The sequence below is a fragment of the Cebus imitator genome, unplaced genomic scaffold (assembly GCF_001604975.1).
Source record: "Cebus imitator isolate Cc_AM_T3 unplaced genomic scaffold, Cebus_imitator-1.0 Scaffold187, whole genome shotgun sequence".
NCBI classification, from domain to species: Eukaryota; Metazoa; Chordata; class Mammalia; order Primates; family Cebidae; genus Cebus; species Cebus imitator.
The window spans coordinates 1,495,557-1,522,586 of NW_016107502.1; the positions used below are offsets into that span (position 1 = coordinate 1,495,557).

A 27,030-nucleotide genomic window follows, 5' to 3' on the forward strand; every position below is an offset into this window, starting at 1 on the left:
AAAGAAAAGGAAAAAAAAAAAGCTCTTGCAATTCTAAGCCTCATGCCTGAGACCACATCATCTGCAGTCCTGCAAGCGACTCTAAACCATCAAGTTCATGTACCCAATACTGACTCAATCACTCTGCAAGATGAATGAGATTATGTTGATCATCTTGGGCCAATCAGGGATTACCCCCAAATCTGGTGAAGGAGTCAATTTATTGTTTGCTTCTTTCATGTGTCAGGCATGATGCTATTTGCCTTTACATGGATTATCACATTTATCCTCAGAACAACCCTATAAAGTAAGTGCTACTGTCAGTCCCAGTTTATAGCTGAAGAAATGGAGGCCCAGAGAGGCTAAGTAACTTTTCTGTGGTTGCACAGCCAGTAAGTGGTAGAGCCAGGATTCATACTTTGGCGCTCTGTCTCCAGTCCCCCACATTCATAATCACTAGACCATAGAGTCTGCCAAGGGATAAGTTCCATGGTGATGCTTGTTGTGCAGTGCAAACATCACTCTCTGGGTAAATCGGGAGGGAGGAGCACTTGGCCTGGTGTGATAATGACAGGTTAGGGCTTGAGCTAGGTCTTAAGCAAGGGTGGGAAAGTAAGATCAAGTGAACTTTCAGAGATGGGAATCATGTAGCAGAAATAACAAACACAGTGGGATCAGACAGACTGTCAGGTTTGCAGCTTATAGCTGAGTGAACTTCTCCAAATTATTAACTTCTCTGAGCTCACAGGTGAAATGTGAAGCCATGAGAGTGAATCAAAGGCCCATGGAAAAATCTAAAGTGAGAAATGGGCTGAGAATATGATCCTGGAAACCCTGAACAGGACCAGTGAAAGTCAAGTCCTATGGGAAAATGGAAAGTCCCTTGGAAGGGTAAAGAGGAGGTAGACACGCACAAAGGATTCGCTAAAGCGACGAATCTAGAGAAATCATTCTAATCATCCTTACCATTTCCTGCCAGCCCAAGAAACAAGAAAGACAAAGATAAAGATGAAGCCTCAGGCACTGTAAGACTATACGAATAAAGATATCTCTTTACAATCACCCAATTCCGGAGCTGGACAGGACAACGGACAGCCTGCTTATTCTACAGATAAGAAAGGAGACACATTTTGAACGCTTATATAAAGAGGCATATAGGTAAAGTGCCTTGCACAGTGCCTCATAAACAGCAGGTACTCAACAGACCATGTAAAATATTATTGGTGAATAATAATAGTTATTATTTTCTGAAGTGATGTATCCGAGGCCTCGGAAGTTGATTAGTGACAAAAAAATATAAGAATCCATGCCTTTTAATGTCTAGTGCAGTTCCTTCATTACTCTGAGGCTTTTTCTCCTATGAAGGATGCCAGATACCACTGAAAGGGAGAAGAAAGAGCAACCTAAAGTAGGAAAAACTACCAAAGAAGGAAAATGTTGGAATAAGCACTGAACAAGTAGTCTGGAAACCAAGATTATGAATCTTGGTCTGCCATTAACTGGCTCAATGATTTAACCAGCTCAGGCCCCAGTTTACTCATCTATGAAAGTTGAGATTTGAATAAGATCATCTTGGTTTCCCTCTAACTCTGAAATTTTATGAAACTAGGTTCCTCTCTTAACATTGCAGTAGCCTTCTTTATAAAACACATAAATACATTCTGGGAAATAATTCATAGGGGCAAGGTCACATAAAACATTGAAAGTAAGAAAAGGCAAGAGAGTTGGCTTCAAATATCTGAAAAGCCTCTAGTCAATATGTGTTAGATATATGTGTGTGAGGCTCCAGAATCCAGGAGTAAAAGCAAGAGGGAGGTAAGTTTCTGCTCAATACAAAACAGGTTTTTTCCCATGTGTTTTGGAGCTCTGCTATTAGGTGCATATATGTTCACAATTGTTAGGTCTTCAGATGGACTGATCCACTTATCATTAGAAAACATTCTTTTTGTCTCTAGAAACAATTTGTGTCTTAAATTCTATTTTGTCTGGTATTTGTATGGCAACTCCAGCTCTCTTTTAGTTATTATTTATGTAGTATGTATTTTTTCAATCTTTAAACTTGTTTTTTAATTTAAAGTGTGTCTCTTACAGATAGTATATAGTTGGATCATATTTTCTTTATTCTCTTCCTTTTGATTGAAGTGTTTAATCTATTTACATTTAATGTAATTATCTATCAGGTAGAATTTATGTTTGCCATTCTGCTATTTGTTTCCTATACATAGTATGTCTTTTCTATTGTTCTGTTCCTCTGTTAGTGTCTTCTTTTGTGTTAAATGTCTATTATCTAGTATGACATGCAGATTCTTTTGTTACATTTCCTATAATTTCAAAATTGTTTTCTTAGTGGGTGCTCTGGGAATTACAATTAACACTTTAATTTTAAACAATCTAGTTTGGATTAATGCCAACTTAATTTCAGCGCTATATAAAAACTTTACTCCAAGACAGCATAGCTCCCTCCCCTCCCCTGTGTTATTATTGTCATAAAAATTACACCTTCATATATTATAAGGCCATCAACGCTTTTTAAATTATTGCTTTATGTAGTTGTCTTTTAATCAGATAAAGAAAAACTATTACAAAAATAGAAAAATTAAATTCATATTGTCTTATATATTTACCTATGTTTTTACATTTACCAGTGTTTTCTATGTATTTGTGTGGATTTAACTGTCTAGCATCATTTCATTTAAACCACAAGAACTCCCTAGTATTTCTTGTAGGATGAGTCTAGTAGCAATGAAACCTCTGTTTGTTCTTAAATCTGGAAATATCTTATATTGTGCCCTCATTTTTGAAGAATAATTTTGCCAGATATAAAATTCTTGGTTGACTATTTTTTCTTTCAGTGCTTTGAACATTGATAGCCCACTACCTTCTAGCCTCGATGGTTTCTGATGAGAAGTCAACTGTTTAACTTACTGAGGATCCCTTGTAGGTGATGAGCTGTTTTTTTCTTGCTGTTTTCAAGTTTTCTCTCTTTCTTTTGAAAGTTTGACTATGATGTGTCTACCTGTGACTCTGAGTTTAATCTACTTAGAGTTTGATGAGCTTCTTGTATATGTAATGTTTTAAATAAACTTGGGATTTTTCCACCATCATTTCTTTAAATATTCTTTCCGCACTTTTCTTCTCTCCTCTTCCTGACACTCCAATTATGTTGGTAGGCTTGATGGTTCCCCTCAGGTCTCTAAGACTTTGTTCATTTTTCTTCATTATTTTTTTCTCTCTGTTTCTTAGACTGGATTGACCTAGCTTCAAGTTAGGTGATTCTTTCTTCTGCTAGTTCAAATCTGCTATTGGGCCCCCACCTAGTGAATTGTTTATTTTAGTTATTGTATTATTTGATTTCAGAATTTCTGCTTGTTCTTTAAAGAATTTCATCCTCTTTACTGACATGCCCTATTTCTCATACTTTAATTCTTTAGAGATGGTTTCATTTCGTGCTTTGAACATATTTATATTTATAATAGCTAATTTAAAATATTTAGCTAGTAAGTGCAACATTTGGGCTGCCTCAGGTACAGTTTCAATTGATTGCTTTTTCCCCTATGCATAGGCCATACTTCCCTGCTTCTTTGCATGCCTCATAATTTTTTATTGAAAACCGGACATTTAAAATAATACAAGTTAGCAGCTCTGGAAATCAGAATCTCTCAACATCCTGCTGACTTTATTGTTGTTGCTGTTTACACAGTTATTTTCCTGGACTAGTTCTATAAAGTCTGTATTTTTGGTCATTCATGTGCAACCACTAAATTCTGTGTCCAATTTACTTCACGGGCAGCTAATGACTAGACAGAGATTTCTTCAAATGCTTGAAACCAATAAATTTCCCAGCCTGTGCTGAGGGACTCTATCTATTGGAACATGTCTTCAACAATCTGGTGGGAAGCTGAAAGTTCTGTCTTCACTGTCACTTTCTACCTGCACAGAGCTCCAGGTCAGCTGGTGGTGAAAGAGTAGCACCTTCTCAGGTCTTTCTTTGGCATGCACAGAGCTGTAGCTACACATGTGGTCTTCTAGATTCTCAAGAATATGTCAGAGCTTTTCAAAGTCCCTTATGGACAGCACATTCCCATATTCTTCTTTTTCCCTTTTCTAGTCAGCCTCTTGGTAACACCAACTGGTATCACCACCTCAGGTAGTTGAAAGAGAAGTTCAAAAGTGACTTTGAAAAAGCAGAGAAATTTTAGAAGGTGAGAAGACAGGGGCAAACCCACCTAGGGACTCTAAACTCACAGGTCTGGTGAAAAGCAAGGTACAGGATCCAAAAACCCAAAGTAGGGAGCATCATTAAAGCAAAAGTGCGCAGTAAGAAGTATCTAATGTGATTCATAGGGCAGAATTCATTTGTGAAACAATAAGTGAAGGAAAATATTATCAGAAAAAAACCAGAAAGAATGAGAAAATTGTAACAACACTGTTTAAAGGAGAAGAATCCATGCAAAGACTTAAACTCCGCAGTTTTAGTAGTGAGGGGCGCTAATTTAGTCCCAGCTTTGTCACTGACAGGCTATGTGATCCTGGGTACACATGAGCTGCTGTCCCTCTCTGATCTGGAGTTTTTTTAAGGAAGCGATGTTTCCTAAATCTTAGTTATTTGCATACAACCCTCCTGATTTTAAAAATCTGTATCTATGTATCACTTATTCAACTTAATTTTTTAAAAATCAATTCCCTTCATAAACTTGAATACCATTGTAATATTTGAGAAATTACAAGTTTAAATATTACTTTTTTTTCTAATACTCATTAGAATAAACCCTAAATTACTAAAATACAAAATGCATGCTCCTGCATAAGCCTCTTCTGATATGGTTTGGCTGTGTCTCCGTCCAAATGCCATCTTGAATTGTAATACCCATAATCCCTACGTGCCAAGCGAGGGACCCGTGGGAGGTGATTGCATCATGGGGGCGGTTTCCCCAAGGCTGTTCTGATGATAGTGAGTTCTCAGGAAGTCTGATGGTTTTATAAGCATCTGGCATTTCCCCTGCTTGCACTTCTCTCTCCTGCTGCCATGTGAAGAAGGTCCTTGCTTCTCGTTTACCTTCCACTATGATTGTAAGTCTCCTGAAGCCTCTTCAGCCATATGGAACTGTGAATCAATTAAACCTCTTTTCTTTATAAATCACCTAGTCTTGGGTATGTCTTTATACCAGTGCAAAAATGAACTATTACATTCTTCCTCACTTTGGGAAACATTGGATTGGATGCCTAAGGTTCTTTGCACTTCTGGGATTCTGTGGATGGGAGTTCCCTGTGCCTTCTACTCAAGTGGGAAGGTTACTTCTTAATACCTGTCAGTGAGGATGAGGTAATCTGGAGTTCAAAATAGACTGGTTTCAGATTGTAGCATGTTGGCCACAGATTGAGTGACTGACCCATGGTGAAGTGAAAAAGTAAAAAACCCCCCAGAGATGAGATCTGGTACAGAAATTCCCATACCTTCACACAGTATATGATGTACATTAATAATTCCACAGACCCCTAGAGGTAAATTGGTTCTAAAAGAACATAACGCAATAGACTTTAACAGTAATTTTTAAAACCCACTTAGCTTTGTTTTAGTGCTTACTATGCCAGAGCACGGAATTAAACATACTATAAACATTTACTCATTACAGTCACTCTGCTTGGTATGTATTATTATTCTCATTTTACAGATGAGGAAACCAAGGCTCAGAGCAAATAAATGACTGTTCAGTCCCCTCATGACATCCTAATGAGTTGCCACAGGCACTTTACCTGATTCCTGAAGTCAACCTCACTGTGTAGGGATGGCTTGCAGAGGAAACTCATTATACAAACAGAAATCTATCTTCTTTTTTGAGACAGCCTTGCTCTGTCGCCCAGGCTGGAGTGCAGTGGTGTGTTCTCAGCTCACTGCAAACTTCACCTCCCAGTTCAAGTGATTCTCCTGCCTCAGCCTCCCAAGTAGCTGGGACTACAGGCATGCGCTACCACATCCAGATAATTTTTGTATTTTTAGTAGAGACGGGGTTTCACTATGTTGGCCAGCTTGGTCCCAAACTCCTGACCTCAAGTGATCTGCCTGCCTAGGCCTCCCAAAGTGCTGGGATTACAGGTGTGAGCCACCATGCCAGGCCCAGAAATCTGTCTTCTAATGTTTAATCAGTGGTATTCGTTTTGTTCTTTGGGGCCACAGAACACAGATGAGGTAAAATGATCCCTCATTTAGTTCACCCGATTTACAGATGAGAAAATGGAGTGCAACTTGGCGTTTCATTAATGAGATCAGCTTCCAGAAGAAGAGATAACTATTTTATCTTTCCTCTCTAGTCCGGTATCCCCAGTGGTACTGGAGGATGCTTGCTCCAGGAGCCTGGGGTCGAAAATGCAAAGATGACAGTCATGCCCTATTGTGTTCTGCTGTAATGGCCTTGATGGTCTGCAGGTTTCTGAAGTAGCCACACATTAGGAAGAAAACCGCACTTTAAGATGGGTATCAGTGAACTAGTCAGGATCCAGAGGAGGGCAGCCTGCTGGTGGTTTATTGTCCAGTTGAACAGCTAAAGGGAAAGGGTAATTCAGTCTAAGGGATGGAAGATGAAGAGATGGAGCTTTCAAGTATCTGAGCAGCTGTCAGTATAAATGAGGGAGGCTTGTTCTGCCTCATTTCAGTGGCTGGAGACAGCACCTAAGGGTAAAAATTGACAGGAAGTAGGAAGTTTGGGCCCCTAACTAGCTGTGTGACCTTTAGTAAATCATTTGACTAAATAGGCTCCTCCATGATAGATGGGACTATGACCTAAGAGACCCGTGAAGTTTCCCTACAAGCCTAAGATGCTGTGATCTTGTTCAAGTGTTACCCCAAGCTACACAGCTTGTGGCAGAGTGGGGACTAGAACATCCCTCTCCTAACCCCAAATCCAGCACTCTCTCCATGTCATATACCATGATTTTTAAAAATTATATAGAACGTTGTTTAAAACCTATCCCAGGTATAATCATTTATTAATTACTGTGAGTTTCTCTTACTTAGTAGCCACAGCTTAAAAAGGAAACATGTGTCTACAAACATATCATATGTAAAGCAGATAATTTGCATCTAAGTGGACTTCACTGGAGTGCATGTAACTTCAATGAATGACATTTCTCCCATGTTCAAAGCAATGAAAAGTGAGGGAGAAAGGTGGGATACAGCAGAGAGCTTTACTTGCTTGTTTCTGGTTATCAAGACTTGCCAGGAAACAAAAAGAGATGTCTTGTCCAAAGATTGCAACTCCATGAAATTTGCTTAATTCCCTTTTCACTAAAGGAGCAACCTGATGCTCCATGAGTTCTGGATAGCTCAGAATGAGCCCTGTTTAAAGAGGCTCACCAAGGCCATGAACTGTCACCTGGAGAAAGATCTGCAAGTTCGAGTCCATTCCAGACCACGTCTATATGTGCTCTGATGGGGGCTCTGAGGTGTAGGAATAAGCTTTAGGTTAGTGCTAGGATTTCCTTAAGCACCCTGGAACAGTGTTATATTCCATATATTCTTATATTCTATGTATTTTTGAAAACTACCATCCTATTAATTTAGGACAAAGAAAATGGCATTTTCCCTCAGCTGACAATGTACCAAGTGCTTATCTATATGAGGAACTAAATGTTAAAAGTTCCAACTCTTGATAGATTAATTCTCCCAGATTCCTAGGAAATGAGAACAGACCTAAACCCACAATTTAAGAATCCTTATTTAAAACATAAAATATATAATAAATCGATTCCTATTTTGATGGTGACTATAAAGTCATTAAAATTTTAGAGATTCCAAGCTGAAAGGGAACTTAATGATCATTTACTACAGCCGGTTAGTTTTGTAGCTGAGAAACTCAATCTTGGAAACACACAAGCTATCCCCAAGGTCACAGTGCTAGTTAGTGGTAGCATAGGAACGAGGGAAAGAGTACAGTCGGCCCTCTCTATCCATGGATTCCATACCCACAGATACACACACCCAAGCACGGATCAAAAATATTCAGAGAAAAAAACACGGTAAAAAAATAACAATACAACAATGAGAAGTAATACAAATAAAACAACACAGCATACCTGCTTCCACAGCATTCACATTACATTAGGTACTGTAAGTAATTTAGAGATAATTTAAAGTGTATGGGAGGCGTGTGTAGGCTATATGCAAATATTATATCATTTTATATCAGGAATTTTTATATCCCGGATTTTGGTGGTGGGGCAGGGAGTCTTTGAACCAATATCCCCACGGACACAGAGGGATGACCGTAGTCTGACTTCTAGGCTAGAGCTGTTTCACCAACATGATGCTAATAAAAAAGACTGTATTTTCTGCATCGATTCTAGGAGACAGTCAGGCTAATAATCGGAGGTCTATATTCTGCTCTCAATGTCTGGGTGTCCCAGGACAAGAAAATGAGCTATTGTGACCTCAAATTCCCTAGCCAAAGGAGTGAAACACTAATCAATGCCTTGTCAGATACAGGGAGGGCTCGTTCAGACGAGAAACAGATGCTGTGGGAAATACAGCTACTCAAAGAAAGGAATGCTCTCCGAATGATGGACCAAGGAAACGGCTCTATCTTTGACTACTTTAAAAGGACTGAGTCCCAAATATGTGACATGTGAATCAGACAACCAACCAACTTGTTCTCATAGATCATAAACAAATTAAGAATATAATTCTTAAAATCACGATGCAATACAAGTAATAGTTACTTGACTAGACTGAGTTTTAAAGAGAAGATAAATTTCTACCTCGCTGGTTTAAGATGGGTTGTGTAAGGTGGATAAAATAGCATATTTAATTCTACGCCTTTCGTTCTATGATTTTCTTTTTAAAACATCTACTTATCTGGGATATTGTTTCTCTGGCTTAATCACTAGACAATGTGCTTTTCAGGGACAAGGACTGTATGATTCAACTCTCCTTCCCGTCTTTCTTCCAAAAAACTGTCTTTAAAAAAAATTTTAATTTAATTAATTTATTTTAATATATTTTTTAAATTGTAGTTTAGATTCTGGGGTACATGTGCAGATCATTCAGGACTGTTGCATACGCACATACATGGCAATGTGGTTTTCTGCCTCCATGCCCCCATCACTTATATCTGGCATTTCTCCCCATGTTATCCCTCCTCAACCCCCCTACCCCCATGTCCCTCCCCTCCAAAACACTGTCTATGTCTACTGTATCCCCAACATCTAGCACAGTGTTTGGTATGTGATAATGACTCAATTTTAATCAAATAAAGGAACGGATAAATTGCAAAACCCAAAGGCATTCTCCAAAGCACAAAAATCTCAGCATATTTAACTCTTGCATTAAAACCACTTAAATTCTACCTTACAGTTCGGAATCATACCCCTGACATGTTCTGATGTATCTATACACAGACCTGTGATGTTATCAGTTTAACACATATGTGATCTCTCAGCATGAATAACCTTAATGAATACTATATAGAGTTTCAGTCTCAAACTTCCAGACACAGAAGGCATATTCTATGACTGGCCAAAATGGCATGAGGTTCTACAGTCCATTCCGCTGGCTCCAAGCAAGACTTCATCTAATCTGTGGTTGAGAATGATGCTTTCCTGAATCTGAAATATTTCCACTGAATGAAACATACAGTCTGCCTAGATAAAGTCTTAAATGCCTAAATGGAAGGTCAGTCTTTGATTTCTTGAGGTAAGTATGGTTTTCATCCCAAGTGTAGCAAATTTCACTGGCGTTCCATTACCGACTTACTTAAATCATTTGCTAGATGACATAAAATTGCTGGTAATTACACTACAAAGAGTAATTATATGAACTTTTCTTGTACAAAAGCTGGTAAATTTGAGCCTTATTCACTATTCTGTTCGGGAAATTTTAAATTAAATATGCCATTTTATTTAAAAAGAGAAACATCAGAAGAATACATAGTCAGAAGAAGGTAGGGGGAAGAAAAGGTTGCAAGTGACGAGTTTACTGGAACTACACAATGAGGATCACGTGCTGCTACTTGAAACAACTAAATTTCCTGGGTTTAAATGATTTCAATGAGACCCCCACACAGAAGGGCCTGCACAGCCCTAATCCATGATCTAGGCTTCCCTCGCTCAAAATATTTTTTAAAAATAATGGTTCACGATCCTGAAATAATTGGTGGCCCTGGGATACCAGATGTGAGACATTTCATCTGAAACCTTATGTAAACTAACCCAAACCATTTGCTTCAGAATATCTTCCTGGACACCAGGAAAGAGTTTTGGTCCTGGGTTTGCATTTGCCCGACGCACTGACTGGCTGCTCTCAAAAATGGAAACATATGTGGGCACGATGAAGGAAAGGCTTTGAAAATTAGGCAAAGGAATTTTCTTGTTCCTTTTTAATCTTGTGTCTTTTTTTTTGCTTCCCTTAGGCAACAGGTATACTAAATTTTGGTGACTTTTTATTTTCGAAAGCACAAAATTAAATGTTTTTGGTGTTACTTCTCAGAACAATAACCTAACTTTGGCATCCATAATTTTTTTTTTAACAATTTGATGACAATGTTTAAAGGAATAAAGTGAACTTCCCCCCAACACACTCATCAAAAGAATAAGGAAGGTAATTTTTGTTATTCTCATCATCATAATTATTATTACTACCAATGAAGCTTGAAGGAACTCACCTCTACGCATCACAAAGAAATAATTATTTGGTTTATAACTGATGAGACCATAATGAAAGTATGATTTGAGATAGCTAAGAGCAGAAATAAATTTGGATTTTTTTGCTCTCATTTCACCTTCCACACAAACCCCTTTGCTTTGGATTTGTGCTTTTGAGTTGTTTGCATGATGCATAGGTACAGACTTTGTTTCAAGTTCATGTGAGAGCAGGTGCTCTTATTTAAGACTGAGCAAAGAGGAAATGCACTCCTCATAGGCTTCCACATCCAACCTAGCTTAGATTGTCTAGCACACTTATACAAACTGCCTATTTTCAGGTCAATTCTAAAATGGAACATCTCTCTCCAGAGGTATATGTTTTGAAGATTATAAAACTTTAAAATCAACCTGTTTCACATTTCAAAACTAATTCCTCTTAATGCCAACAAAAGAACAACAAGAAAATGATTTTAGAAAAATTGTAAATCTGCCTCCTGAAATTTGCCACAAGGAAAAGAAAAAAAAAGCCTCAAGAAGAGAACTGTTTCTCCATTTTTAAAATTCATTTGTTTTTTAAAGTTTGGAAAATATAAATTTAGCATGTTACGGAATTATGTTATAAACTGTACTAACAGATGCTAGTAATTCTTAAGTTTAAAGATTGAAAATTAAAATATGAATTATTTATTAGAAATACTTTATATTGCTTCAATTGACTGTAACTGATACACAGCTGAATAAAACCATGAAATCAAAAGAATATTTAATCACACAGGGAAAATGGACATTTTTAAGGGGAATGAATGTTTGAATTTGGACAAAATTAAAGTGTTTAGAAAACAAATAAAATTGACCATTGTTCAAAAACAAATTCTGGTGGCGACAGTCTTGACATTTTACAAAGAATTTATATCTCTAAAGTGCTTAACTTAACCTCCACTACTTAAATGTCTGAAATGAAGCTAAAGCAAAATTTAAAGGACACTGTCTTTTTAGTTTTTTAAACACTTCCTTTGGCTCTCTCCTTTTATTTCTTTTAATAATTTATTCTATTTTTTCTACCTTTGTGTAGACAAACCAAGTGTCCATCAAATCAGACACCAAGAAGCATACAGTTCACTAAGGCTGAGCATGACAGTAATCACTGACATTTTTATTAATTATAGCTCATTTTATCCCCCAGAAGAAACAAAACCAAGTCTCTTGTGTCAGACCAGCAATCATAAAACGAAAAAGAAATAAATAATAAGTTAAAAATAGAAGGAATGTGTTAAAAAGAAGGAAAAAGTACTGTTCATAACCAGTGTCACCTTAAAAAAAAATTTTCCACACTTAATATCTGCTTCAGACAGAAAGCTTCTCTCCTACTTTAGAAACAAATAATTCTACTTCAAATCCACATTTTCAGAGAAGCCCCTAGCTTTCTGCATCTGATGACGACAACAGCCCCTTTACCTCAAAGAGGTAAAAGCCAGTTCACAGTATTTCTCTTCCAAACATCCCCACTGACGCTCCTTGCAGATTTCAGCACAAACTCAGAACTGTCACCGTGGGTTTAGAAAATAATGACACATTTCGGCTATAACCCCCTAGATTGAAAGATTAAAAGAACTTTGCCCAAATTTAGGGGAAATGAAGGTGCGTGGGCTCACTCTGCAGCTGCAGTTTTCAGCCCTTGCAGTTTAGAAAGGTTCTCCATGAGTACGGGTGCCACGAGGGTATCCAGCGAGTGGGAAGGGAGTCGCCCTACACGTTTTCCCATCGGTTTGAAAGAACTGTTTTGAAAAGGGTATTTCTAGATCGATTTGTTCCAAATGCAGCAAATTTATCCGATATCGTTCACAATGCATGCGCGAGACATCTTACACGTAATAGCCATCGTATTAACCCACCCAGCTGATGCTGAGATGGTTAATGGGGCGGGGGAGCAGGGAGGAATATGTCGTGCGTGAAAAACTCCGGGTGTAAAAGTCAACGCAGAACTCACTCGCCGAGGAACCGAAAAAGACATTCAGGACTCTCTTACTGGAGAGAGGATAGAAAGTCAAGCGGCGGCGTCGCGACCGGCGATCGCGATATGCAGTCTGATCTCAGTACCCAGCGGAACTGGACCACAACCCAAAGAAAAGAGGTTTTTCCGGAGCAAAGAGCCGCCCCGAATTCAAAGTAAAAAAAAAAAAAAAAAAAGTAAACTGCTTAGGGGTGGAAGATGGCGGGGGGCGGGGAGGGAGGAGGGTCGCGCCGCTGGCTCTCTGGCCCGCGGTAAGGCGGTCTCCTACGCGCTGCCGGCGGCGGGGACCCTGCCCAGCGCGGCGCCCACCGCGAAGGTAGCAGACCCGCTGCGCCGCCGCCGCCGCGCGCTCCCCGCCGCGGCCCCCTCCCCCGCCGCTTCCTCTCGCTCTCCCAGCCCCTTCCCCCACGTGTGGATGACGTCAAAATTCCGCGAAAAAGCCGCGTGGTGGCTCCCCGAGCGGAGGCGAGATTCCGCCGCCCAGCGGCCCCCTCCTGGGGGCTCCTGCAGGGGGAGAAGGGCGGAGGCGGCGGGTTCCTTCTCCTCCCGGGACGCTGGGCCCCCCCCGACGCCGCAGCCGGACGCCCCCCGCCCCAAAGCTTATTGGAAAATTCACTTTTGTAAAGCAAATGTATTTCCAGAGCTATTTTCGGCCGCGTGAGGCGTGTCCTAAGCTGAATCAGACAGGAAGAGGGGGAAGTTCGGGTCTTTAATTCTTTTTTTCTCCTAAGGGAGGGGAGTGAGACGCTAGGTGGGTGACAGACGGCAGGCGCTCGCCTTCTTAACCCTCGCTTGTCGCATCTGCCGCTTCAAGAATTCAGCCCGGTCCGAGCCGAAATTCGCCCAGAGGAGTGCGGATGCACAGGCCGGGCAGACTCTGCCCCTCTCCAGAGCGCAGCGCCCCAGCGCCCCAGCGCCCCAGGGGTCTGCTACCAGAGGGTCCCGGAAGCGAGTTCACACCTGCAATAGCACTGCGGTCTCCACCCACCCTCCTCCCCCGAGATCTCCGCTTCCCGACGTTTCCCTCTTCTCCTAGCCCGCATTTTTCTACTTTGCCTGTACCCCCTCCTTCCTCTTGATGTGCCTCCTACGTGTCCCCTCGCATTTTGCCAGTTGGGTTTTCGGTTTGGATTGACCATCCCTCCCTCCACGGAGAACCACAAACGCAGTTCTACTCTTTGGGGGAGCCGAGAGGAAGGCAGTGGCTCCCATTCCTGTGTCTGAACTCAATCACTCCCCGTTCCCCACCCGGCCTAAACGCCCCTGCGCGGAGGCGGCGGGACTCGAACTCGCGCTGCTCTCGGGCCTCGAGCCGACCGTAATCACCTGGCTGGGAGACAGGCATCCGCCAGGTGAGCTTGGGAATATGTGTGCTTAGTGCTGCTGGCTCCTGCAGAAATGTGCCTATAAACACCCAACACCCAACACCCTGCTGCACCCTCCACCTCCAGGCTTTGTACACTTTCCAACCGAAACTCCAAAACGCGAGTAGAGGGTGGGGAGCCGGCCGGAAAGGGAATAAAAGTGCAATAAAACTGGCGTTCACTAAAGTTTATCACCAATCCTACATGAGATATATATATTTTTCCGTGAACGGTGACAAGCAGATAAGGAAGAACCAACATTCTACACCCCCCTCGCCGCCCCCTACCCTCCTGCCACGATGATCAGTTTGGACTTCAAAGCCAGAACACAGGCGCTTGCGCTTTTTCTCTAAACCTAAGTCTACACTGAAAGAAAATGTGCACTTTTGCCCAGAAGGCAACATGCCTTTTCCCGCGTGCTAGGTGGGGTGCATTTTAACAAGAAATTAAGGTTTTAACACATGGCTGGAGTGGCGACCAAAAGGGAAAACTCAGTTTCCATTCCAAGTCTCCTAGAGACATTCCTGCCAACCTCCGCACCCTCTCACGCCCCACCCCACGTGTGAGAGAGTGTCTGAAAAACCACCGGGGATTGGATTCGATGGCGACGTTCACGCTCTGGAACAGTCCGTAATCGGAAGGGGAAGTGGACAGGGGAACTTCAAGAGACGAGCCTGCCACGCGGGAAGCGCTCGAACTTGCGGGTCTCCAAGAATGCAGAAACCACCAGGAAGGGGGGGCATCCGGCCGCGACCCTCTCTGCCCCTCCCCTCGGCCGCCCCCCTCCCCGCTGGAATTTCTCTGTAAAGCAGGACGGGTGGGGGGAGGGGGAGAGGGAAGGGAAGGGAAGGGAAGGGAAGGGAAGGGAAGGGGCGAGAGGGCCCTAGGCTCCCTCCCAAGACCTGAGGACTCGCCACCCAGGCATTCTCCTCTTGGTGGGCAAGGCCCCCGGAAGACCACCCGCTTCTTTCTCACCCCTCCCCCCACTTCGGGAGACGCAGAGCTGGAGATGCCTTCCTTGTGGGAGGGGGGTGCGGGCGGGGATGGAAGAGATCCCGCTCCCAGAGCTATCAAGTGATGTCCAGAGGCTGGCATCCCCAGCGGCGGCCTCTGTCCTTGCCTGTCGGGTTAGATTTATACTTTAAAAATACCTCCCGCGCTCCCTCCTTTTCTCTCCTCTCCACGCAGCAACTTTCCTTGATCCGCTCAAAAGTGGCTTAGGTGAAATTGGAGTAATTCCCTTATGGGGATCTTAAAATGTAAGTGAATGTATTTATTTACCAGGGGTGACTCAAAAGCTTAAGTCGGGAAGTCCAAGGTGACTAAAATCAACAGGTGATTGTTCGGGACCGACTGTGTGCGGGTGAACACCGTACTCGGCCAGGGTGTCATCCGCGGCGCTGGACTGTTTCATTTTGAGTTTCCAACTTGGGTTTTTCAGCGAGCTTTTTTTCTTCACGAAAGCTAATGGCTTCCACAGCAATTAGACATTTTCTTCGCCCGCCCCTTCCCTCCCCTTTCTTTACATATAGGAGATGGGATACTCATTCCCGCTGCTATTGATAAGGTCGGAGGCGGCCGGGCCTCTCCCGAGCTTTCGCCCGCCCCAGCGCCCGCTCTCCCTCCGCCCTCCCTTGGCTTCCTTTTGATGTAGTGGGGAACGCGTCCTACCAAAAAAAAAAAAAAAAAAAAAAAAAAAAAAAAAAAGTAATCTGCCCGGTAACAATCAGCGCGCAGTAGCAGGAGCCCCAGAGCTATTGGCTATGCAAATAGAGGGAGGGGAGACGGCGCCCCAAACTCTTACCCTTTTAAAGCTATATCCCCCTCCTCCCCGCTACACCTTCCGCCCCACCCTCGTTTAAAGAGGCTGGCTCCGGGGCCTGAGTTAATCGCCTGCACCTCTGGTTTCTTCGCTCCCCTCCTCCGCCTTGCAGGGAACCTAGTGTACGGCTCACCAGCCCGCGCCCCACCCCGCCTTGCTGGCTCTCCGCGCCCCTGCCCCGGCCCCCTCTCCCGCTGAGGGAGGTACACCGTCGGCCTCAGTGTGCCCAGAGAGCTCGAGCCACGCCATGCCCGCTGCACGTGCCAGCTCGGCCAGCACAACGGGGCGCTGGGCTCTCCCCTTCCTCCTGGAGTGAAAGGGCAGGGTGGGGGTTGGGGGTGACAGGAGGAAGGAGGTGAGGAAGCGCCAGCAGATCAATCTCCCGTAAAGACAGCCTTGACTGGAGGATGCGTTAGAGCACGTGTCAGGGCAGACAGTGCTGGCGGCGACTTCACCGCAGTCCGCTCCCAGGGAGAAAGCTTGGCGAGTGAGGCGCGAACCCGGAGGGGTCGGCGAGGATGCGGGCGAAGGACCGAGGGAGGTGGCCTCCTGCCTCCGGGGAAAGGAAGGGGTGGTGGTGTTTGCGCAGGGGGAGCGAGAGGGAGCCAGACCTAATCCCTCACTCGCCCCCCTCCCCCTCCCGGGCCATTTCCTAGAAAGCTGTATCGGTGTGGCCACGCTCGGCGCAGACACCTCGGGCGGCTTGTCAGCAGATGCAGGGGCGAGGAAGCGGGTTTTTCCTGCGTGGCCGCTGGCCTCGGAGGAACCGCTGGGAGCCCTGCCCCCGGCCTGCAGCGGCCCTGGGCGCTGCACTGCGTCGCCTCAGGGCGCTCCTAGGGCCCCCAGGAACACGACGGTTTCTGCTCCAGAAGCACATTCTATCCCTCCAGAGAAGCATCCCCCTTCCTTCCTAACATCCACCCCTCCCTCCCTCTTCTTCCTCTCCACACACTCTGCGGGGGGGTGGGGGGGTGGCGGCAGAAGGGACGACGTTCTGTTCCCTTTAATCGGGGCTTTTGAAACAGCTTCGAAGTTATCAGGAACATAAACTTCAGGGGCATGACCTTTATCTCTGGGTATGCGAGGTTGCTATTTTCTAAAATCACCCCCTTCCTTATTTTTCACTCAAGGGATCTATTTCTAAATTGAGCTCACCCCATCTTCAAGTAATCTACCCTACATTCCTGGATCTTGAATACAAGGGCAGGAGGATTAGGATCCGTTTTGAAGAAGCCAAAGTTGGAGGGTCGTATTTTGGCGTGCTACACCTACAGAATGAGCGAAATTAGAGGGCAGAAATAGGAATCAGTAGTTTGTGGTGGGTTGCCCTGTCCGGGGCCCCTGGCACGCAGCACTGGAGGAGGGAGAGGGGTTGGGGGGCGGGGGACGGCGTTTGAAGTTAGGTCGGGGCAGCTGCTGTTCTCCTTAATAGCGAGAGAGGAAAAGGAGGGAGGGAGGGAGAGATTGAAAGGAGGAGGGGAGAGCCAGGAGGGGAGGGAAGGGGAGGAGGAACCAGAGCGGGGAGCGCGGGGAGAGGGAGGAGAGCTAACTGCCTAGCCAGCTTGCGTCACCGCCTCAGAGCGGAGAAGAGCGAGCTGGGGAGAGTGAGACCAGTTTGAAGGGGAGGATCGGTGCGAGTGAGGCAGACCCCGAGGCTCTGCTCGCCCACCGCCCAATCCTTGCCCCTCTTCTGCTCCACCTTCTCTCTGCCCTCACTTCTTCCCCGAACCCCCCTATTTAGCCACAGGAAGGAGATCGGGGGAACCCTTTCCCTTCCCCTTCCAAAAAACAAAAAAACACATTTCCAGTCCGGAGAAAGTAGGGGAGAGGGGGGTCGCCGGGCTGGCCATGGAGCTGCTGTGCTGCGAGGTGGACCCGATCCGCAGGGCCGTGCGGGACCGCAACCTGCTACAGGACGACCGCGTCCTGCAGAACCTGCTCACCATCGAGGAGCGCTACCTTCCGCAATGCTCCTACTTCAAGTGCGTGCAGAAGGACATCCAGCCCTACATGCGCAGGATGGTGGCCACCTGGATGCTGGAGGTAGGTCAGCGGGCGGCGCTCTCTAGGAGCCAGGACCGCTCCCGGATTCTCGGCCCCCGGGCAGGAGCCCTAAGCCTGGGAGAGGGCAGTCCCCGCGCCGGCCTCCCGGCTTCTGTGCCGGAGGTTACCGCGCGCCTTTTGGCGAGACGCGTGGCTTCATTTCTGTTCCTCTCCAAATTAACGCGGGAGGGAGAGGCGGGAGGAAGATCTGGGGAAGAAGCGAGGCTGTCCTGGGCGGGGGTGGGGAAGCATCCCGCGCGCGTGTGCCTGCATGTGGCTGCCTCTTCTTCCCACCCCCCCCACCCCGCCCCGCGACCTGTGTTTTGCGAAGACGCGGCGGCTGCTTTTGCTGCGGCCAGGAACGGAGTCAGGGCCAGAAACCGGGACCCCGAGTAGAAAGGCAGCCCCCTCAAAAGGCCAGAGCACATTCGTCTTGGCCTCAGGTCCCTGCATGTGGTCGCAACTCCGCGCTGGCACTTCAGGGGGGAGGTGGAGGGAGGAGGGAGGAGAGAAACAGGGAATTCTGGAGCCCCGAAAGTTCCAAGGAGGAAACGTGTGTTTCAGGGGAACCCAAAAGAACCACGTCTTGCCCCTCACTCCAAGTCTTTGCCCAGCGAGCCGTGTGCCCACGTATGCACAGCTCTGGACCTGCCGTGGTTTCGCCATGTTGCTTTGCAAACTCCCGTTGGAAAGGCTGGGAAACGTCGCCCGCTTACCCTCGCACCCCATTATCCCGGCCACCCCGCTTTGAATCGTGCCCTCTCCCCCACCCCCCACCTCGCGAAGGTTACTTACAGTTTGGCTTTCCAGCTTCCTCTGTGCGGAGATTTGGGTGGGGTAGGAAGGGGGGGAGGGCGTGTGTGTAGGGGGAATATCGGGTCACCCCTAAAGGAGAGGTCGGAGCCCCCCATGCGTCTTTCCAGGGCTCCCTGTTCCAGTCTGTCCCCCAGCTCGTCACCACGTTCCCTAGTTTCTGTCCTTGTGGGCCGCAGCCGGACACTCCCGCCGCGGCGCTCACCCCTTCAAGTTTCCTCCCGGGATTCAAAGCCCCAGGGGTCGGAATACAGACCTTTCTGGCACCCGAAACTTACGTTTCGGGAAGCCTGATTCCTCTTTGGGGTTTTCACGCCAAAAGGGCTTTTCTAGGATATTTCCTCGATTTTTAATTATTTTTTGAAACTGTCCCCCCCCCCTGCTCCGACTCCAGCTGCCGAGGCTGCGGCGCTCTTCCTCCTCTACTCCCTCCCCCTCTCTTCCCCACCTCTCCCCACCCGCCCCCCCAATAGCGGCCCCTGGGCCGCAGGGACCCCCCCAGACATTTTTTCCAATTGTCGGGAATGATAGAGGAGGATCTGAGGATCCGGATGAGACCAAGAAGTGGACCCTCGGAGGCTCCAGAATATTTTTATTGATTTTTTGAAAAGATGACGAAATCCAAAAAAGAGTGAGTGAGTTTAGAGTGCGCGAAGGAGTAGCCAAAGGGAGCGTCGCGGAGCGGCCGCGGCTGCTGCGCACTTCCCCGACTCTCCGTTTTGGAGCTGTAGTTCACCCCCTTTTATAGGCTCCCTGGGAATGCCAAAGCACGGATGGGCTATTCTGATGCACCCCAGTTTCCTCATCTTTGTTCTTTATTCTTATCACACATTCTACTCCCCTCCCCCTCCCCACAAAAAATTAAAATTTTTTGTTTCCATACATTATACCTTTTTATTCTTTTTCTCTTTTGCTGATGCTATGCTCTCCACCCCCGCCCCCCACCCCTTTCTCACTCCCATCGTAGGTCTGTGAGGAACAGAAGTGCGAAGAAGAGGTTTTCCCTCTGGCCATGAATTACCTGGACCGTTTCTTGGCTGGGGTCCCGACTCCAAAGTCCCATCTGCAACTCCTGGGTGCTGTCTGCATGTTCCTGGCCTCCAAGCTCAAAGAGACCAGCCCGCTGACTGCAGAGAAGCTGTGCATTTACACTGACAACTCCATCAAGCCTCAGGAGCTGCTGGTAATGACGGGCCCCTTCCTCCCTTCCTTTCTGCGATTCCCGCTTTCCCCTGGCCAACAATATACCTTCTACTCACCACTTCCAGAGCAAATTCTTGGGATCCAAAAATGATCCCACCAGTACTTACGGGCGATGGCTCTTTTAATAGGAAACCACTGTCTTTTTGTATTCCTACTCTGTGCCCAGGCTCGGTGCCCAGCACTGAGGCTACATCTGAATAAGATCCTCATGGAGATTTGGGTTGGTGAGACTCATTCGCAATGTGTGTGCATGTGTGTAGGGGAAGCATGGAATATTTTAACAGTGATAATATTTTAATTAAATTCCAAATTTTCAAAAATAGTCTGAGAATGTGTTCACGTGATAGGTATGTGGCTGTGGTGTGTGTCTCCTAAAAACTTGGAGTTCAAAGGTAATGCCTTCTATATCTATAAAGCCTCAAGATACCTACACATAATAGCTGTTCACTAAATATCAGTTCATTGACTGGCGCAAAGTCAAAATTGGTCCTTTCATTGAAGGAGTCCCAGGCCTGGGTTCTTAACTCCAGTAGGATTTTGACCTCTGTACAACCCCAGGGGTCCTGTCTTATCTCTGGTTTTCTACCAGAGAACCTTTTTCCCACCTGATCTAACTCCTTTTCCCTGCAGCTTGACATATAAGACGGCCATATTGCAGCAGTACTGGATGGAAGAGCGGCTCCAAGGCCCACCTTCAGTGGTTTGCACACCCCCAATGAACTGTTTAGAAAAGCACCCCGCCTTCCCTCCCCCTCCCCCTCATTACGGGCAGGGCCTGCACGAAGTCCACAGGGCTGAGGCTGGCTTCTTGAACTGGGCTCTTTGTGAGGAGCCTTCCTTTCTGGGGCTGTGCTGCCATCTAGTGGAAGACATGCACAAGGTTGGGGGGGGAATTGCCGAGAATGTGGAGAGGGGCCTGAATGACTTCACCTTTGAACCGCTGCCAGATTTTAGCTGCTTCTGGTTTGGTCCGAGAGGCCCAGAAAGGTGCTTTCTTCTGGGAGATCTGCTTCCTTTAATAATGGTGCAAGACGAGTGGTCCGTACTCGCATTATCCTGTGAGAAGGAAGGGCTGGCGTTTCAAACCATCTTTTTGAAGATGATGGTGGTTTAGTAGTTTATGGGGGCCCTTTACCCCGGCTGTCCACAGAAAGCCAAGGCAGATTTTTAAAGCTTATAAAGAAAACATTCATAAAATTGGGAACCAATTTGTTTTTCTCATGGGAGAGCAGGAAAAACAATCTTCATATGGTTCACTTGTTTCAAGAGGATGGTGAACTGAGGTGTTCTTCAGGACATGTGAATCTCTCCAAGACTACCCAAGCAATATATTGCTCTACACGACCCTGGCCTTTTCCTGTCCCCTTCCCCTCTATCCCTGAAGTTGGAATTTGGAAGAGTCCTATTTTACAAATGAGAAGGCTGAGGCCTGGGAGGGAAAGGGAATCACCCCCTGCCCCATTGCTCCAGGACTGGTGTTCTGGTTGCCGGTTTAGCAAATGAAAGAGATTCCAAGTTCTCCATGTGAATGGGAGAGGGGGTGCGTTGGCAAACAGGCCCAACCTCTCATTCTTCTGATGACAGCCCAGCGGATAGGCATATTTCCTGATAGCACATACAATATTTTTTATGTTTTATTTTGGACTGTTTCCCTTTGAGCACAGTTTCCCATAAGTATCTCAGTGAAGGAGGGAAACCAGGTTTTTCTTCAGGTGGGCTGCTGGTGAGAGGCCCAAAAGAGACCCGCTTGTGTTGTCCCCACACTTGTGTGGGAGGATGCTGTGACCCCGAGCCAGCACCTTCACCTTGCCTCAGATCACCTCCATCTGCAAAATGGGGTTGCTAATGACCATGTGGTGACAGCCGCCCGTGAAACCTTGAGGTGAAAGGGCTGAGTGTCACATCCCCAAGATTTCTGCATGATATGTCAAAGGGGAAGTTTGAACAGCAGAGAGAAAAAAGGCACTTCGACAGTAAGCAAAAGCAAAATAATTGGTTGCCGAGGAATTGGGCCAGGGAACCTTACTTTGAGCTTTATCTGCTCAAAGTGCATCATTTTTCCATGAAGATTAAAAAGACTATTAATTCGGTGATAGAGCCATATACAATAAATTACCGTGAAAGGGCCACAATGACCTTGGTCGAATCTTATTGTAGGTTCAGCTTTCTGGGTGGGCGGGCAGTATTGCCGGCAAGTCAGGGTTGGGAGGGGGTAAGGGGAGCTGGAGTGGAAACGAAATAGAAGAAAATAGAATCTTGGCAACAGCTACCTGGGCTCTCATTATTTTCAGTGGAGCCTGACATTTGAAGCATAAGAAGAGCTGTCAACAACTTCAAAGCTTGAGGGGCACATTGACAAATGGGCCCGCCTTGCAAGCTAGCAGCCACGTCCTAATGAGCGGCCTTAAAATTGGCCTGGAGCCCAACCCGCAGCCACTACACCAGGTCAGCCTGTGGATTTTAGTTTCTCCTCTTCTCTTCCTGCCTTCCCCTCCAGGAGTGGGAGCTGGTGGTGCTGGGGAAGTTGAAGTGGAACCTGGCAGCTGTCACTCCTCATGACTTCATTGAGCACATCTTGCGCAAGCTGCCTCAGCAGCGGGAGAAGCTGTCTCTGATCCGAAAGCATGCCCAGACCTTCATCGCTCTGTGTGCCACCGGTAAGGTCAGGCTTGGGCCAGGGAGGGAGGCCGGAGAGCTCTTCTGGGAGATGGTCAGGGAGAGGAAAAAGGCATTGTGAACTTTCATGTCAGTTTAGGAGTTTAGGGGAGAGGTGGTGTTGAGTAGTCTAAAGTCTGAAGTTTCATTCTTGGGTGGCTTTTTTTTTTATCTGAGCTGGTCTGTTCGCTTTCTTTGCTATACTCATAAACGGTTTATGAGGACAGGTGTGGTAAGGGAAAAAAATTAGTGCCTGTTAAAATATTCTTTATGATGGCTAAAGTGCTCTTTGAAGATTATACATACTGCTCACTGGTTGTGTTTTAAATCTTTAATCTTTTAAGGAAAAGGATGGCTTGGAGATATGCCCAAGAGGAAATCTGGGGGGATGGGGGCAAATACAGGTTAAAGGAACAACGTCAAGATAAATACGCTGCCTGCCTTGATTAGTGGTAAGGGAGACCATAGGAATTTTTTTTTTTTAACTGTAGGGCATTTATGGCCTCCTGGGTGTTCCCTCCACTGTGTGTGTGTTGCCGGGGGGGAGTGAACCTGGTTGGCTTCCAGTAAGGCTTTACTTTCTGAGCACCGGGTTCTGATACCCTCACTTCACGCGGAGGTGTTTTGATTTGGGCGCAGCCTTTAACATCGCAATTCTGCCTACCACGTGGATCCCACAATTGACACATAGTTCCTACTGGCCCATTTGCTCTGTATTTTCCTAATGAACTCAAGGCAGTGGTTTCCTGTTACCTTACTAAAGGAGCCTTGGGCAGTTTCTACTGTATTTTTTTTTTCTTGGTAGTGGCCATGGCAGAGACCCTAGAACCTTACTCATCCAAGGGAGAGGCGTCAGGAGTTCATGTTTTGACAATCAGAAACCTTAGGTAAAAGGCTGATCACTTGGGAAGACCTTTTGGTGTGGTTCACCTCAAATTTGCCAATAGTTGAATTGCATAGGTGGACTTCAGTGGTAACTTTTTTCAATACATTGTTGCATGTTACTCCTGAGTTCTACAGACGATTATATAATGTACAATGTAGTACATATGCCCTGTGCTCACAGTCAAAAGGTCAGGCTTTGCTACATGCAACTGGGTGACCTTGGATTAGCTGCTTGACCTCTCTGAACCCCAGCTTCTTCATCTACAAAACAAGCCTGTTGATACATCATCCTACAGCCTTTTCAGAGCAGCAAGGAAAATTAAAATCAGAAAGAGATGATGCCTGTGGAAGTGCTTTGTAAACTAGATGTGTAGGTTGGACCTTCACTAATTATGAAAATGCTACGTCTCCGATTTTAACACTGATTTTAACTGTTCCTACTAAAATGGATATGATGGCTTTCCTTTTCTGGCTGCCCGTGTCTTGTTTCTGGTAGGACCTGCGTACTCTGTACTTGCAAGCTTGAGTGTGGAGTCCTTGACGCTGCCTGCCTGTTCATCCAGGGCGCAGATTTCCCCTTGCTGGTTTTCTGTAGTCCTGTTCTTCTGGATGCAGGCCGGGCCTCATGGCTTGCACATGCGCCCCGTGCACTTTGGTGGGAGAGTCCATTGTCCTTCCTGCAGCCCTGGGGGCGGTTCTTAGGAGCCTGGTGGATCCCTGCTGCCCTTTGCACAGTGGTCACTCTGGCCTCCTTCCCTTCTGCTGTCTGGCCCAGGCCGGAGAGGTCAGACCTCCAATGACCTGTCATTTTGTCTCCCAGGCTCGGCCGTTCCTTTCCTCTCTTGTCTTGATTCACTGTGGGAGAGGGGTCAACCGGTTCTTTCTTCCTGGCCCTAGGACAGCTGACACCCGATCCTAAACTTCTCCATCGCCCAGCTGTGAGCTCTGCTTTGACACTGTCTCTTAACTAACAGATCTTTTGGGGTCTATCTGCCCCTTCCTCCTCTCTGATCTCTGATTGGGGTAGGGGTCCTGGGTGGAGTTACTGGGTGTGGGTAGATCCCCAGATTCTGTCTAGAACCATTCTCGGAAACTGGGGACCCCATCCCCCACCCGTGGCCTTCTTGCCCAGATCTTCGGGCTGGCTGCCAACCCTGGGGCCAGAGTAGGGAGCCTGGGATTCGGGGACTGAGGACAGAGGCCCAGAGGGAGACAGAGGCAGTTATGAAGACTGTGTTTTGGGGGCCTTGAGCTAGCTTTGGTCAGGGGCTGGGAAATGACACGAGAAAGGACACCCCCAAACCAAATGCAAACCATGTGCTAAGCACCGAGCCTCAGGTGTGGACTGGCAGAGCAGGGGGAGGTCCTCAGAAGTTTCCTGGGTCTGGAAAGGGTGGGCCTGTATCGCAAGATATTTCTTTGCCTGATCTGCACTTGGGTTTGTGTAACTGACCGGGTCACAGAATCCTGGCTGCCTGGAGTTTTACAACAGTTGGCTTCACAAGACAAACACCGAAGGCCGCTTTTCTTGGAGGAAGCACCTTCCACGGAGAGGAGGTTGTGCGTCGTGGGGACAGGGTGTGATGCATGTGCGAGGACCTGGGCCCGTGTCTGGCCAGTAGCGGGCACAGAGGGGCTGAGGACCAGAGGTAGGAGGCGTGGATCCCAGCCTGAGCTGTTGCCCTCACCTGTTCCTCACATGCTCCGTCCTGGAGCTGATGAAACACTGGCGGCCAGGGTCTTGGAGGTGCACAGCGGGTGGAGGGTGGGGGTCCCGAGAGATGGTAGCCAACCCTTAGGCTGTGCAGCTATTTGATGGGAAAAGCTGGTTGTGAAAGAGCTGGCAGTGGTTCTACAGTGTGTGGGGAGCGTGTGTGTGTGTGAAAGGGGAAGGGAGAGCAGGAGAACACAGGGGCCGTGGGAAGGGGGGTGGAGTGGTGGTCTTGCTTTATGGGGCTCTGGGGTAAGATGGTGACAAGGCAGAGAAGATCCCTCCTTCCCTTCCCTTCCCTGCTCAGCCTAAAATGGCTTCTGGAAGAGGGAGGGCCGCCAGCTGCTGGTATCCCTCTACAGCAGGTCCTGTCAGTGCAGGTGTGGGTGTGTGTGTGTTTGGGAGGGGATCTTCCTGACTACGGCTCCTAGCATTCCCGTTCCTGGAGTTTCCGAAACTGGCGAAGCAGAACTGGGCCGTAGCTTCCCCAGTCGCAGCTCTGCTGATAGAGCGCCCAGTCTGCAAGTGAAGAAAGACCACTGGAGACGACCCCGGACGGCACTGTGGCATTGGGAGATTTCCTGCCGTGTGATGCCATGCTCGATGCATGATTCCAGTTAGTCTAGGAGAGCCAGTGGCACTGAGTTTACACCTGGCACTGGGGACGGGGAGGTGATCACCCTCCCCAGGAGCCCACATTCCCGCTTTCTGCATTAGAAGCCCACCCTAAGATGCTGCACCTTGCTACTTGTGCACAGGATAGCCGCCCCAAGGCCAGAGCCCAGTGTTGACTATAACCCATTGTGCTATCCCAGCCCCTGCCCTGGCTTTACTTACAGGTGTTCCCTCAGATTCCATCCTCAAGTGAGGGAGACAGCGGTGGCCCTGAGAAGTTCGATGATGTAGCCCTTGATTTAGAGTGGAAGATTCACCTTGATGGGTGCTGGGAAGGGGAATGGAAACCCGTCTTTGCATCTGCAAGCCTCTGAGCTGCCCCTGAAGCTGAGAGGTCATGGGACTGAGGGAAGTTGTTCAGATGCCCTGTGGGGACAGGCAGCCAGGCAGTGGGGGGCTTGCCTCTCTCTTCCCTCTGGCTGTAAGAGAATGAGTAGTAGGCTGCTCGTTGCCCTCCAACCAGCCCCCTCCCCAGCTCCTCCCAGCAGGCCTTGCAATTGCACGGGCATTCCCTTGTCATGGCAGGCCCGCCCCACGAGGACAGGGTATGCTGGTCCTTCCTGTTCTGGGGGTGAAAGATGAGGTGCGCGCTCAGTGATGTCCCTGGCCTTATGAACACCCTGGTTCTGGCTCTTTGAATTTCCACCTGACTGCAAGTGGGAGGAGGGGAGAGGTGGGGAAAGCCTGACCCCGCCTTCCCCTTCTTCTTCAGCCTCAGCACTGTCTCTCTTCCCCTACTGGTGGACAGGAGCAAAGTCATCACCCCTGCACCCCAAGACCTTGGCCACCATAGCCAAAATGATGAATGCTAAACTTACTGGGCATGACCACATAGTCCGTGTTTTTAAACTTATTTGGCTCTAAACCCTTTCTTCATTAAAATCCTACCAAGAAGTACAGATACCAAGTTGCTGAAATGGAGCACTTCTCAGGGCTGGTGCCCAGGTGAGGGAGCCCAGTGGGACCCTCAGGAGCTCCCAAGTGTCCTTGGGAGGATAAGCCACTTGTGCTTGCTGGTGCCTGGGCTGGGACCCAAGTGCTTTGATTCCCGAGCTAGAGCGCTGCCTTTGGGGCTTTTCTTCCACTTGTGACGTGAAGGGCTGCCCTGTCTTCCTTAGTGGTATATGGGAGGTGACCTTGAGGAGCTGGTCTGCTTCTGGTAAGTTATGAGGGGCTCTGGATCCAGAGTCCCAAAGTTTCATCTGGACTGCAGGCCCAGCACTCACAGTGAGTGACA

General features: G+C 47.0%; 1 protein-coding gene and 1 long non-coding RNA gene across 3 annotated transcripts in view; one reads left to right on the top strand and one right to left on the bottom strand.

The window, feature by feature from the left end:
* The window catches only part of LOC119473802, a 26,890-nt gene extending 7,345 nt beyond the window's left edge, over window positions 1–19,545 (bottom strand). The window contains exon 1 of one of the 2 annotated variants that reach the window (XR_005203029.1): window positions 18,921–19,545. This is a non-coding gene — a long non-coding RNA (uncharacterized LOC119473802). Of the gene's footprint in view, window positions 1–18,646 lie in introns of both variants that reach the window. The other variant, XR_005203028.1, reaches the window with a different exon arrangement.
* Window positions 17,354–27,030, top strand: part of CCND2 (cyclin D2) — a 25,907-nt gene continuing 16,230 nt past the window's right edge. The window contains exons 1-3 of the mRNA XM_017546077.2: window positions 17,354–17,851; window positions 19,632–19,847; window positions 22,365–22,524. Coding sequence (XP_017401566.1) covers window positions 17,657–17,851; window positions 19,632–19,847; window positions 22,365–22,524 — 571 coding nt within the window. The 5' untranslated portion in view covers window positions 17,354–17,656. The remainder of the gene's footprint in view (window positions 17,852–19,631; window positions 19,848–22,364; window positions 22,525–27,030) is intronic.